The sequence below is a fragment of the Penaeus japonicus genome, unplaced genomic scaffold (genome assembly GCF_977035675.1).
Source record: "Penaeus japonicus unplaced genomic scaffold, GWHDUDI00000001_assembly GWHDUDI00000021, whole genome shotgun sequence".
NCBI classification, from domain to species: Eukaryota; Metazoa; Arthropoda; class Malacostraca; order Decapoda; family Penaeidae; genus Penaeus; species Penaeus japonicus.
In genome coordinates, this window is record NW_028234423.1 from 22,276,991 (window position 1) to 22,291,990 (window position 15,000).

General features: G+C 39.3%; 1 protein-coding gene across 1 annotated transcript in view; it reads left to right on the top strand.

Moving 5' to 3' along the window:
• Positions 1-15,000, top strand: part of LOC147469515 (uncharacterized) — a 31,820-nt gene that overhangs the window by 15,140 nt on the left and 1,680 nt on the right. Inside the window, 2 exon segments of the mRNA XM_086548835.1 lie at positions 1-54; positions 3,130-15,000. The exon segment at positions 1-54 is cut by the window's left edge and continues 1,299 nt beyond it; the exon segment at positions 3,130-15,000 is cut by the window's right edge and continues 1,203 nt beyond it. Of these exon segments, the coding sequence (XP_086404961.1) occupies positions 1-54; positions 3,130-15,000 (11,925 nt within the window).

The following is a 15,000-nucleotide window of genomic DNA, read 5'->3' on the forward strand; positions in this document are numbered from 1 at the left end:
GTGGAACAACGCCAGCAGGTGGTACAACACCGGTAGGAGGAACAACACCAGCAGGTGGGTCAACAATAGCAGGTGGTACAACACCAGCAGGTGGTACAACACCAGCGGGTGGCACAACACCAGCGGGTGGTACAACGCCAGAGGGTGGTACAACACCAGCAGGTGGTACAACACCAGCAGATGGTACTACACCAGCAGGTGGAACAACACCAGCGGGTGGTACAACACCAGCAGGTGGAACAACACCAGCGGGTGGTACAACACCAGCAGATGGAACAACACCAGCGGGTGGTACAACACCTGCGGGTGGTACAACACCAGCAGGTGGAACAACACCTGCGGGTGGTACAACACCAGCAGATGGAACAACACCAGCGGGTGGTACAACACCAGCAGGTGGAACAACACCAGCGGGTGGTACAACACCAGCAGGTGGAACAACACCAGCGGGTGGTACAACACCAGCAGATGGAACAACACCAGCGGGTGGTACAACACCAGCAGGTGGAACAACACCAGCAGGTGGTACAACACCAGCAGATGGAACAACACCTGCGGGTGGAACCACATCGGCAGGGGGAACAACGCCATCGAGCGGATCCTCACCAACAGGTGGGTTGAGTACAACGAGTGGCCCGACCACTAGTGAAGGGCCAACTACAACTAGTGGTCCAACTACAACTAGTGGCCCGACCACTAGTGAGGTACCAACTACAACTAGTGGCCCGACCACTAGTGAGGTACCAACTACAACTAGTGGCCCGACCACTAGTGAGGTACCAACTACAACTAGTGGCCCGACCACTAGTGAAGTACCAACTACAACTAGTGGCCCGACCACTAGTGAGGTACCAACTACAACTAGTGGCCCGACCACTAGTGAGGTACCAACTACAACTAGTGGCCCGACCACTAGTGAGGTACCAACTACAACTAGTGGCCCGACCACTAGTGAGGTACCAACTACAACTAGTGGCCCGACCACTAGTGAGGTACCAACTACAACTAGTGGCCCGACCACTACTGTAGAACCAACTACAACTAGTGGCCCGACCACTACTGTAGGACTAACTACTACTAGTGAAGAACCAACTACTACTGCTGGACCAACTACATCAACAGGGACAACTACAGCTGAGCCAACGACAGCAGGTGGGTCAGTTACAACAGATGGGTCCACAAAATCATATTTTTGCAAATTTCGCATTGTGGTAAATGCATTAGAATACACAGTTAATAGTTCAGTTAGACGGAGTCCGCGGATATTTCGATCTCTTTAGTATGTAAATTAGCACAATGCACATATGAAAGTATTTATCATTAAAATGATGTTAATCTGTGATATAACATGACATAATTGCACAACGGTGCTCATTTACCTTGCTACCTAGGCAGTACTTACAAGCTCTGCCACTAAATACTATGCATGCTATAAAATTATGCTATAAATTGAAGATCTAAACGCTATACATTGATGTATAACGCAATATAAAGTAAGATTTAAGTTCTCTCTCCCCTCCTCTTGTCTCATATTAAGTTTACATGTGCAAACACACACACACACACATGCAAGCACATGCAAACAAACACACACACACACATCTTTTTCAGCTTTCCACATTTTACATTTCCTCCTTTTCTTTTCCCTATTAAAGTTCTCAATGCATTCAGTGTATCCTAAAGATTGCAAAACTAAAGCTGTGTTGCAGCATATAATCATATCTAATTCTTTTACCTTTTACAGGTTCCCTTGTTTTCCTAAACCACTTGATCCCACTGAGTTAGTGAAAGGAATGTCCAATAGTATCATTTCAGATTATCTACCTATACCCATTTTGTGTGTTTTTTTTTTTATATGATTCTTCAATAATGTGATTCTAAGTATTCTTGACATGTATATAGCTATGTGAAAATAAGGTTTTCTACATTTTGTAACATATCTTTCCTTCTAGTTAGGAATCTATCTGATTCATTTGGGTAGGCGTTCGTTATATACAGTATTACTTTTCTACCTAAATGCCTTTCCATAAAGATGCAACCAAATTTCAACAAGAGTAGAAGAACATTTAAAAGTACACTCTGGTTGACCCATACCTGTTACAGCTGACTGATATCCCTGTAGACTCGGATTCCCTATTGCTGTGTTGGTCCGGTTCAGTAAATTTAAACCTTTAGCTTTTCCGATTATAAACCTTCCGAATGATAAGGATTTTGCACCATATGCACTATATACTAAATAATCTTATGGAGTTTTGGAACCTACTTACAGAGTGGGTCTAAACATGTATCGTCCTTCGCCTTAATTCACCAGTTTAACCAATAATTGCCATGTTTCAGAGCTTTTTTCCTCTATATTCTGCATTTCCTAAAGCTATCCATACTGGATATCCCTGCTTCCTTTCCCTCCTTCGCTTATAAATATCCTTATAAATAATCTAAAATGTTTTTATTTCCGAATTAGCGATATAGAACAGGTGGGCCATTACCTAACATGTCTCCTACCTGTCCACTCACTGGAAGTTGGTCTATATCATGCTTACGTAATGGTGATTAAACAACCTGCCTACTAGTTAAACAATCCACCTTCTGGGGTTTAACCCCTGCTGGAAAACCGTTTAATTTTTTTATGTTTGCTTTCGCATATAACCATTTCGAAACACTGCTTCGCTGTGTGATGAGAGTTTGATTCGTACACATTTCCCTAATCACATGTTTTACTTGCTAGTGAATCCCAGAGACTTAAATTTTGTTCCCATAAGTTTGTAATGCTGAAGGTAAATTCAATATTTCACTTGAAATTTCACTATAATCCAATGGAGCATTATGTTTACACACAGTAATATACAACACTATATACCAACTCGCTGGGATTTCACTAATATCGTTGCGTTTGCATTCCAACACTTGTTTTTTTTTGTGTGTGACTTTGTTCTAAGATAAACTAAATGCATGGATATGATAAAATGGCAGCTTATGCTGACAACGTTAAATGTTATAAAATATTAACTTGTAAAACCGAGTTTTACATTCTTTTATAAATCTGGATTTGTGACTTTCTGTAATAATATGTAGACTTTACTTGGCACATTTCTTCTTTTCATATGACTAACATTACCTACTGCTACTCAGCGACGACGGCAGCCCCATCAACAAATAGGGCATTGTTAGAAGACGTGAAGGACTTGGCCAATGAAATGAACGAGGTGGCAGCCGCCGCGGAAACAGCCCGTCGGCGTCGGGACCTTCGGCAACCAAGAGAGACCGTGACCATCGAAGTGATCACTGAAATCAGAGTGAAGATTCAGAGGTGGTTTACTGACATCGACAGACTTAAAGATAGCGATAGCGAGCTCATCCAGTCTACCACTCAGTCAGTTAAAAATATTCGACTAGAAATAGTGGCAGGAAAAACAATTGATACGAATTCCTTAAAGGTTATTAAAACGACTACGAAGAAGACGGTTCGTCTAGTTAGCAAGCTAGTTCAGAGAGTTGAAATAGAGAAGAAACAAGAATCACTTGTAATAAAGAAAGAGCTGATAGTGAAGGTCCAGCAATCATTTACAGCCATTACGGAATCAATGAGCACCCTACAACAAGCACTAGCACTTGCAGGCCCAGGTGGGCAAGGCGGCATCACAAGCAACACGGAGGTTATTTCACAGATCTCAATTATCACAAAGAGCATCGTAAAATCTGGCCTGGGTGCCATCACAAGCAGTGTCGCAGCATCTCTTGCGACCTACCAGGCAGAACTTGTGACACTCCTCTCTCAGGTCCAGAGCAGTACCATCACTTTTACGAGCGAGGAATTGACCCTTGTTGAGACAACGCAATCGCAAATCACAACAGCAACTGAGAAAGTTGCAGAAGCACAGAAAAAGAATAAGGCTATGGAGTCTTCCCAGTTGCAAGCTAATCTTTTTGAAAGTTTATCAAGTGCTACATCTGTTGTTAAGGAACAAATTGATCTGTTATCAGCAGCTATGAATTCAGTCACTGAAGGAACAGCTACTGTATCAGTAACAATAAGTGTAAGCCTTATTACTTTAATCACTAATCTACAAACATCTGTTGAATCTGTCACCAATGAACAAATTAACGAAATCAAGGCATTTGAGACCGAAACAACACAAATTCTCAGCAATGAAGCATTCACAATTACAAATTTTCAACAACTTGTATTCGCAAATAACAAGTTATCTGCATCTGTGAATAGCAAAATTGAGGAATCCCTCTCTCGCAACGCCATTAGTGAGTCTCTAGACATTTACTATGAAGCTTCATACTATATATTTGTTATACTGGAAACTGCACAAGAAATTCAGAGTGCTACTTCATCAAGCACTACCACACAGAGTAATACAATCATTTCAAGCTCACTAACTTACTTGCAAAATGTTAAAATAAAGAGTCTAACCACAGATGACGTGACTAAATTAGAAGGTTTTTATGAAAGCCTAATAACAATTGCCGACTCAGTAGATTCATCGGTGGGATATGATGGCATTGATGATATTATCGAGAAGGGAACTGAAATAGACACTCAGTTGTTAGATACTATAGAGATATATGAAAACAAGGAAGAAACCGTCACGATGATCACTCTCGCTGAGAAAATGAGTGTGATTGCCTCATCCGCACAGACAGCTACGCAGCTTCTGAAGAGCAAAGTCTCAACTAGCTCAAGCTCAGCAGCATCCGCATCACTGGAGACTTTGATTCAGGATCTAATTATGTTCATGGATAAGTTTTCCTCGAAGACATATGAGCCAAATGACGATGATATATTACTTGCACAAACAACTCTTGCAACGTTTGAAAGTCAAGTAAATTTATTAAGTGTTGTTAAAAGTGTTAAAGGACTGGATAAACTAATTGCCACAACAAAGAAGGCTGTAAAAAACACTGAAAAATCCTTGAAAACAGTACGAGAATCTGTCAACAACAAGGAGAAACTGGAAATTATGTTTTCAGCAGAATACATAATTAGTGAAATCTATCTAGTTATTTTCGATCTAAGTTCAGAAATAGAAGATGGAGTTACTTTAGAGTCTAACATCTTTATTGAAGACATTCAGACAGAACTTACTAGGTGGAGTCAAAGTATCACTAACATTAAATTATCTTCTGTATATTTAATGGAGGGATTACTTGAAACTATATCTGAGTTATCAGGTGCATATTTAGGCATTGGCACTCTACTCGGAACTTTGACATCAGTGCAAGACAGCATAGGTAAACAAATTCAGGTAATTGAGGAGGATGACTCCAGTAGTGACTTATCAATGAGAATATATGAGGCACTTGACATAGTAATCTATGCCATCGACCTTTTAAAAGGACTGAACCAATTAAGCGCGGGAGGCACAGTGGTTACCGAGTCACTTGCTGTTACCAATGTAGTAACCAGTATCAATTCTATAAGCAAAAGTGTGACAAATATCTCCTTTGATGACATGGAAACCCTAAGAGTTAATTTAGTAGCTTTAGAAGACTTCGTTTTCAGTTTTGAAGGCGGAAGTAATGTCCAAATTGCAGGTTTGGTTCAGACTATTACAGAACTCAGTAATGTGCAACAGATTTTCGAGAAGGAAGTCAATAAATTTGAACTGGCTTCTAGCAACCTAGTTATATTCGAGGAAAGTCTGGGAACACTTGGACAAATTAACCTATACCTGCAAGAACTACTTGATATAAACACTGCTCTGGAAGAAGGTTCCGAGGAAGAAAAATATTTTGTTATTGATGAGTATTATAAGTATATCATTCTCTTAATTAGCAAAGCAAGTTCTATAACAGAAGATGACTTAAGTGCACTTGATATATTCGAAAGTGAATTGAGTAATATTGTAGTCGAATCTGATGGTACTAAGATCATCGGTGGTTATGAATACAATTTCGAGCTGATATTCCAGCAAGTAACCATACTTACTGAAAAGATTAATGGAAATATTGAGTCAGAGCAAGAACAACAAAATCGTGTTCAGAATCTTATCTTTGGAGACAATTTGTTATCCATTCTTCTTCGCATCTTCTTTGCCTTTGAAAGTATGGCAACGATAACTACAGTTTCAACGACAACTTTCAATGCAGAAAGTTTTACAGAAGCAATGACTCTAATCAGTGACGATATTGAGTCTGTGGAAATTAAGGATATTGAGTCATTTGCCTTGCAGCTTGAGGCTATTATTGGAGCTGAAGAAAAACTTGCAAACTTTGACGACCTTGAAGCCGCCACAATACAAGCAGAAGAATCTGTGAACCTTTATATCTCTGAGATAAGAGATACTTACGAAATAACGAATAACATTCGCCATGTGGGCATTGTTATAGAAGCAGTAGATTCAATACTTGCTGACTCGATGACATTCCTTCAAAATGCTGAAGCTTCTCAGCTCATAGGAGAAAATGATCCTGATGTTGATCTGTTAATTGACTTCTTCAAACGCTCAACTGCAAATGTAGACTTGATTACAGAAGATGATATTTACGAAGCCACAGAAGCTTTCCTAAGGGTACAGACAATTCTAGATATGCTTGCTCCAGGTGAAGGAATTGGAAATCTTGTAGACTGCATGGCTGCTGCTCAGGAGGCTAGTGATAGTGCCAAAATACGTCAAGCTGAACAGGAGGATAGATTTTTGGTAAAGGAAGAACTAGCTTCCTTTGAACTTATTCTTGGTATTGTAGAGCAGATCACCAACACGGTAGTGGAGATTATTTCATCGATTGGAATAACAACTTCCATCGGGGAGGAAAATGAGGCAGTCAGCTCCATTCTCACTCTCATGGAGAGTCTTTTTAGTTCACCATCGTCTGCTGTAGATATAGCTCTGCTTGAAAGCAGATTGGAGGCCTTAAAAGTATTAGCAAGTTCTGTCACTGTCGGAATTGAAATTCCCGACTTATTTTATCTACAGTCTTTGTCACAGAATACCATATCAGTACTACAATCTGAGATCCAGTTCCGTGTGTCAACTCAAGAGTCACGTGCGCAAATTGATTTCTTAACTCAATCTGTCACTTCTCTCAGTATAATTGAAGAAGAATTGGCATTTGCCTTAGAATTCTTCGGGGCTACAGAGGTAACAGGAAATGCTCCAACACCGTTTATAATCGAAGACTTGACCTATTTGCTAAGTTCTCTTGTTTTCGGTGAAATTACTGCGGATGTAGCAGGGGAACTCGAATTTTTACAAGATGAAATACTTTTCCTCTTTGATGAAGATGAAGTGAATAGTAAAGACATTGCTAATGCACTGGACATGGTTGCATCTGTCAAAAAGACAGCAGAAGAATCTCTGAAGGATAAAAGACGTATATCAGATGAACGCAACACCGTAAGCACCTTCAACAAAGCAAATGAAGTTATTTCAGAAATGGAAGTTGTTTTTGGCAATTTCACATCTGAAATTGGAGATGTAAATGAAGAAATTGAAATTGCAGAGATTATAGACGTTACTCGGATTTTTAATGATATCAACATGGGAACCACTATCACTCTGAAAATTGTCATGAGGCTAGAAGAATTGTTGATATCTCTGAAGACTATAACAATCAGTCCTGGAGTTGGAATTGTCGGCCTAGATGTTGCAAAAATACTAGTTGGTCTTGTAAAAGAAGTTGTCGAAGTAGAAATTTCACACATTCAAATTTCAATTGAACGCACTGTTAAGGCGACAACATTCAAGAAAGGAAGTGACCTTCTTGAGAGAATAGTTCACGTTGCTTCTGAGTTGAATGTCGGTACTGAACTTGCTACAACAGAGGAAGAAAATGAAACTGTTACAGAGTTGATCGCTTTAATTGAAACTCTAATAATAGAATCTTTGACCATGGAACAGATTGTATTGCTTCAAGAGAAAACCTCTATACTTGAAGAATTAACTGCTACTGATACTGGGATTGTGGATCTTAGGAAGTTAAAATCAGTTGCATCCATTAAACTTGAAGAAGCTATTAACAGCAAAAATGTGTTCTCAGGTCTGACGGAAGAAACTGAAGCATTGAATACATTCAGTAGAGCAGAAGCTATACTACTAAAAACACAAGAATTATTATTTAATTTGTCGGCTGATATTAATGAAGAAAATGAATCTGAACCAAATGAAAGAATGATGGAACTGAGTGACATACTCATGACAGACGCTAATATGCTCACTGTGGAAACCATAATACGAATGGAAGAAATCTATGAAAACATAGATTTTATAGGAGTTATATTTATTGGAAGCCGTGTATTCGTCGAGGAAATTATTAATTCTATCACAATCTCTGTTAATATGATCTCCAATGAAAGAGTTCAGTTTGAATCTCGAATAGAGAGATTCATTTTAACAGAAACGCTTCTGGAAGCTCAAAATCTGTTCATACGAATCTTGGATGTTTTAGAAGACATTCATGATGAGGTGGGCGATGAAACGCAAGATAGTGAAGAAAATGCAACAATTGAAATGTTTGGAAACGAGTTGTCCACCTTCAGAAGAAGTGTTGCAACCATGAGCAGAGACACAATTATGTTCTTCTCAAACGTTCTGCAGGAACTTGAGATGATATTAACAAGAAAAACTAGTGTAAAAGGCATTATGATGGTAACAGATGAACTCAAAGTTGTTTCAGACAAGGTTACTCTTGAAATTGAAGGTTTCCAGGCAGAGCAGCAAAGAAAGGAATCCCTTATGATTGACAGCAAAGCACAAGAAAGTGTTGGCTATGCTCTGGATCTATTTAATGACCTCTCTTACATGGTTGGGATGCCTGGCATTGAGGAAGACCCAATTGCAATTTTAGAAATAGAGAAATCTCTGTCTATTCTTATGAGAATTGAAGATGGTCAGGCTACTGAAGAGGATATTGAACAACTTGACAGATATTTAATGTCATTAGAGGCCAAGATCGATATGTATGAACAGGGAATGGTGATAAGAAATCTGATGGCGGTGCTAAGGATCAGCCAGAAATTAGAAGAATCATTGATGATTAAAATTGCAGATGGTGCTTTTGATGTAGAGTACTCACAAAGTGTTTACAGGCAGAAACACATCCAAACATTACTATTGAAGACAATCGCCCACCTAGAAGTTCTACGGGAGACAGGTATTGGCATCCCTGTCTTTATCTTTGAAAAGCTCTTAATGCTGATAGAACAGGCTAATTCCAAAGATTCGGTTGAGTTTGTAATGTCTTTCGAGATGGCTGTCATGGAACTCATGGAAATCAATGCAACTAGCATTGATGCAAATGTCATGACAGGTTTTAATAATCTTCTTCAGATGGCCAGGTCAGTTGAATTTTCTTTGTCTATGAGTATTTCAAGGTCATATACAATCGAGTCTACTACAACACAAGTCTACTATCTAGAAGAATCTCAGTATCTACTGGAGGACATGGTGAGATTTATAAAGCGAATCAGTAATAGCATGGATCCTGAAGGGACAACAATGAACATCCTTGCACTCCAGGAAATAGTCATTTTCATGCAAAATACAGCTGAATATGGTACTGGAGAAATTACCCTCTTGCGTGAGTATGTCAATATCTTCAAGCTCCTTTTAGATGAAGCAAATGGAATGTTCATTGAAGGCCTAGATGAAATTATGTTTGAATTAGATAACCAGCTGTCTCATGTTTCCATGAGGCTTATTGAAGTTCAACGTACACAGATGATGGAGAAACAAACCTTATACACAACTGCTGCTAATAAGGCCCTTACTGAATCTTATACCAAACTAGCATTGCTCAGTCCACCCATGTCTGAGGAAATTATTGAGGTTGATGAAGTAACCCGCTTTAGTCTTATGTTGAATACACTTGATCTGACTACCATTACACCTATTGAAATTCAACATATCCGCGCCAGGTTTGAAAGACTTTTGGACGTTGTTGCATTTGAAACTTCAAGCATTGCCTACTTTTCTACAATTATTAGCCAGCTCGCATATCTTGGCTATACTACATCAAAACACCTGTATTTCCAAGAAAGCTTCGAAAATATCCAAATAGTGTCAGATGCATTTGAATTGTCCCGGGAAGCGATAACCATGAAATCTGCAGCATTATTTGCTCTTCAAGAGGGAGTGGGACCAGTCACGTCTTATGAAACCAATGATATAATAACGGAACTTTACGAATATCTCCTTTCTTTAACATACGACTGGCGATTAATCCCACCAGACTTCAGTGATGTGGTAGGGTCGTTTGATATTTCAGATATTACGGCTTCTCCCGGAACTAGCTTTACCTTCTTGAGAGAGGCAATTGAAATTTTAGAGCTATATGCCCACGTCGATATGCAGACAGAGGAAAGTCTCCGTGTCAGCGAATCTATATTGCAAGCTAAAGAAGTTCAGTCTTCTGTGTCGCTCCTTATGAGATCTATAGAAGACTATCTCTTTGGTTATATGCATGAAGAGATCGAAGGTGTGGAAGGTGATGATGATCCCGAAAATGATGATGATGAAGATGCTGATGAAGGCGAAGAAGATGAGGAAGATCCCGAAGATGATGATGATGAAGGTGGTGATGATGAAGATACTGATGGTGATGATGGTGACGAAGATCCCGAAAATGGTGATGATGAAGATGCTGATGAAGGCGAAGAAGATGAGGAAGATCCCGAAGATGATGATGATGAAGGTGGTGATGATGAAGATACTGATGGTGATGATGGTGACGAAGATCCCGAAAATGGTGATGAAGATACTGTTGATGGTGAAGAAGATGGTGATGAAGATGAAAATGATGATACTGACGATGTGGAGGACGATGATGATATTGGTGATGATGATGAAAGTGAGATGGATGAAGACGAAGAAGGTAGATATGAAGAAAGGTCAATTAGGTCATTCTACATGATAATAGAAATTATGAAGAGGTGGTCTGAGGGTAACATCCACTTCAACGGACGTGACGCCATGGAAATAAAGAGACTTATATCTATCCTCGTAAAGGGCGATACTCACCTTGTTTTTGAAAAGTTCCAGAGGCAATTCCTCACTAAATTTTTGTCTACCATTACTACATCCTTAGCACATATAAACAAACATGTCCAAGCTATGGAATCATCAACATCCTTCCGAATGTCGTATTCCAAGCTTGAAGAAATCAACAGTATCTTTATGTCTATCGAGGACATTCTTTTTATCATCAGAGAAAGCGGGAAAATTACTGTCGAAGCTGAACATGTGCTTGAAAGTTTGTTTGAGTGGCTCCTACTTCTTACAGACGTTCATTCCATCAAAGACGAGGACATTTCCATGCTCAGAGCCTATGCTTTTGATTTAAGTGCTCAAAGTACCAATGAATCTGGGGATGTGGACTTCGACGTTATTGGAATTACTTCTGTGCTGCATATGGCAAAGGACATAGTGAGAGAAGCCATATCACATCAGTCATCTCTTACGGTTAAAAATGATTTTGAAAACGACTTGATATCCTCACAAGTGGAAGAGGCAAGGCAGATGTCTCAGAAGGACTATATTTTCCAAGAGAGTGAGATCCTTCTATCTAGGATTCACGATGCTTTGGCTGAGTTGCATGACCTTGTAGAATCGGGAGGCCCTGAGGGTGAAGCAGTTGAGGGTGAGGGGAATGGTGGAATGGAAGAAAAGGATGTTGAAGACAAGCTGTTTGGTATTAGTCTTCTATTAAGAGCCCTTATGTCAGACATTGACAATATCCAGAGTTATCATCTCCATGACTTGGCCTCTTCCATGAATGTTCTTGATGTGTTGTTGAATAACACAGGACTCTCGCTTAATCTGACTGTTCTGGAAGGCTTACAGTCTCTTAGTATGCAAACTAAAGATAAACTAAATGGATCAAGAAATCTTATTTCTTCATATGCAGAAGCAAGCAATACCGTCATGACGTACCTTGAACTTTCCTCATTTGTAGGAAAGGTTATTCATACCATCGAAGATTGGGTAGTAACTAATGATAGCATGTCTATAGATGAGGAAATGTTCAATGGAACTGAAATGTTTAACATAGTTACTGACTCACTTATAGACTTCAGTCTAATGGGATCATCTATAAACAAATATTCAGTTCATGAATTTATGATGAGCTTCATGGATATCCAAGATCTTGATATGTCTGATATAGTATCCACTGCAGAAGTACAGCTATGGTATCAGTTGCTGATTGAATATGAGGTGACACTAGAGGACACTCTCTTAGAGAACTTAGACAATGCTCTCCTTGACTCAGTGAGTGTTAGAGAGGATTATAAGTACACAAGGGCGTCTGATGCCTTACATAATCTCATGGATTCAGTCGATATGCTTATTGACTCCTTTGATGGAAGTGCTTCATCCAATTCCAGTCTCTATGATAGGCTAATGAGAATTATCATGGATGTTACTCGCATTGCTAAGCAATGGTCGATGGGTAGGGTTGAAATGTATCAGATTATGAAATATGAACAATTAGTTGACGAGCTAATGGACATTAGCAAAATCTTACAAGGGGCTGATCCTATACCTGAATTAGAAGAACTAAAACACATCTTGCTTGATGCTATGGGAAGCATCTCCCTCACTCTTGAGAGACTCGAGATAGACATTTTAGAAAATGTAGAATATGGAAATATAAGAGCTTACCATCAATTCTTCTCAATGTTTGGAGCTTTCTTAGCTAGAGGAGAACATCATCTGATGAGCAACATGACAATAAACGCAACCCTTATCGAGGCAATTGATGACCTACATATGATGTTTGAAATGGGTCATATGAATCCTTTAGATATTGATCTAGAGGCAATCAAAGAATATGTGTTGTCTCTGATTATGTCTATTCTCATTGATGGTGGCAGCTATGCTGAAACTGAGGAACTTGCTATAGTAGTCGGTGACATTGTAAATAAATTAGAGTTACTTCAGCGGAAAAGCATTTGGATGCGAATGATAAGAACAGTTTCAGACATATTATATCTTATCCCTGAGCAAGAACCTAATGCTCCTGAACTTATTGTTGAAAAGGCAATACATGATCTTAACATGGAGGTAATGAGGGCCAAGAATACACTTTATACAGTGTCAAGAAATATGGTAATGGAATTATCATCAATGACAACACTGTTTGGATGGCTTATTCATCAACATGGCAACGGAATGGCAGGATTGGCATCTTTGAAAATGAATCTGGCTAGTATCATTCTAACCTCCATGAGATACATCCGTTATTCAGAGATGCATTACTTCTATGGAAGAGCTTCAAGGATCCTCCAACATACAATGCATGACATGGAGGATGTACTGGACTCTCTAGAACATCTTATGATGGACATTGGTGAAATAACAAACACAGATCTTGTTAATGAGGAATCGGTTACCGATGCCTACCATTTCCTTCTCAACGTTAGTTCAGATGTACACATGTTGCCTGCAAACCTTGGTGAGTTACTAACAAGTTATAACTTTAGCAGTATTCAAGTGACTGAAGGTACTGGTATCCAACACCTCATGGAAGTCATTCACTTATTAAGGTATTTAATGGAAATGTTACATTCCCTAATGAGAACACTGCGCTATCTTGATGAAGCAGATGCCATGATAAGGACTAGAGATGCAGTGGCTAGTGTAAATGAGGCCTTGATGACCAAGGCTGATCATTTCTCTGACATAGACTTTGATGATTATTTCAAGGACGATTACAATGAAACCACGAATACTCCCTCAACTGAAGCAACTACAACCAGCCTTCCGACTACGACTGCAAATATCAGTGAAATGATGGATCATGACGAAGGCATGAACATTTTTGAAATCATTGAAGACGTCATGAATATCACAGATGCCTTATATTCCAATATTTCTTTCCTCACTCACGAAGATGTGAATAAACTCATGAAATATGCCCATTTCCTAAGGCACATGTCACGGCGAGAGGCAGAAATGATCGAAGACTTCCCATATCTACAAGATAAACTCTCTGACTTACTTGCTAAGCTCATAACAATAACCCGAGGAACTGAAACGGCAGTTGAGGCAAGTGAATCATATGCTTTACTTGAGATGTTGAGAACTATGGGTGAACTTCTCCACTCCAGCCTAAGGAACATGGATGGTCAAGGTAGTGACGATGCTACGGTTCTCTTAGAGGAAATTGCTAAATGTTATGAAGTTTTCTCAATGGGTTATGCCTTCTTTTCCGAAGGGGAGGTTAATGCATGCAGAGAGTTGATATATGACTTCAGTTCATCAAGTACTGGTACTGAATCTATTGATAGCAGTAACCTTGAGCTACATATGGCTGAAGTTATGAATATCGTAGATGAAACTCTGGGCTTCCTCTCAGCTCTCCTTTATCATTTTGAGAAATTACAGAATATGGAGGGAGATATGTATGACATTTCGATTAGAGAACATGCGTATAGGATAGCCTATCAATCCCAGATATTTTATGGTTCTGAAAGTTTGGAAATCATGTTGGAGAACATTGCACAAAATCTCTCAAGTCTTGTGGAAAACGTAGGAGACATGACTGATTCATTGCCAGCATTATCCGAGCTTTCTCTTCTTCTGCAATCTATGTTATCCAGGGAAATGCTCCAGGCTGATATTCGCTATCATTTATCATATATTGCACAAGAGATCAGAAACTTTGCTGAGGATGGTAAAGCATTAAATGCCACATCAGTAATGCTTATCACAGATCTTATTGAAGAGTTTTCAGACTTTATTGTCGGATTACAGAACCCATGCGGAAAAGCAAGTCTAAGATATTTAATTCTTCAGTATGCAGGTCATTTCATTGAAGGTGTCACATCCACAACTCGGGAATGGGCTGACATTATCAATGGAATTTATGAACCATTTAATAGTTCTGTATCATCTAGTACCTTTACAGTTCCTGTTACTACTACCGTACCTAGTACCAGTACCAGCGCTTCGACAGTGACACCGAACTTCAACTCATCTACTGATATTGCGGACTTAATTGATCTGAAAATGTTGGATGGCAGTGATTTCCTGATGGAATGGACATTTGACAGAG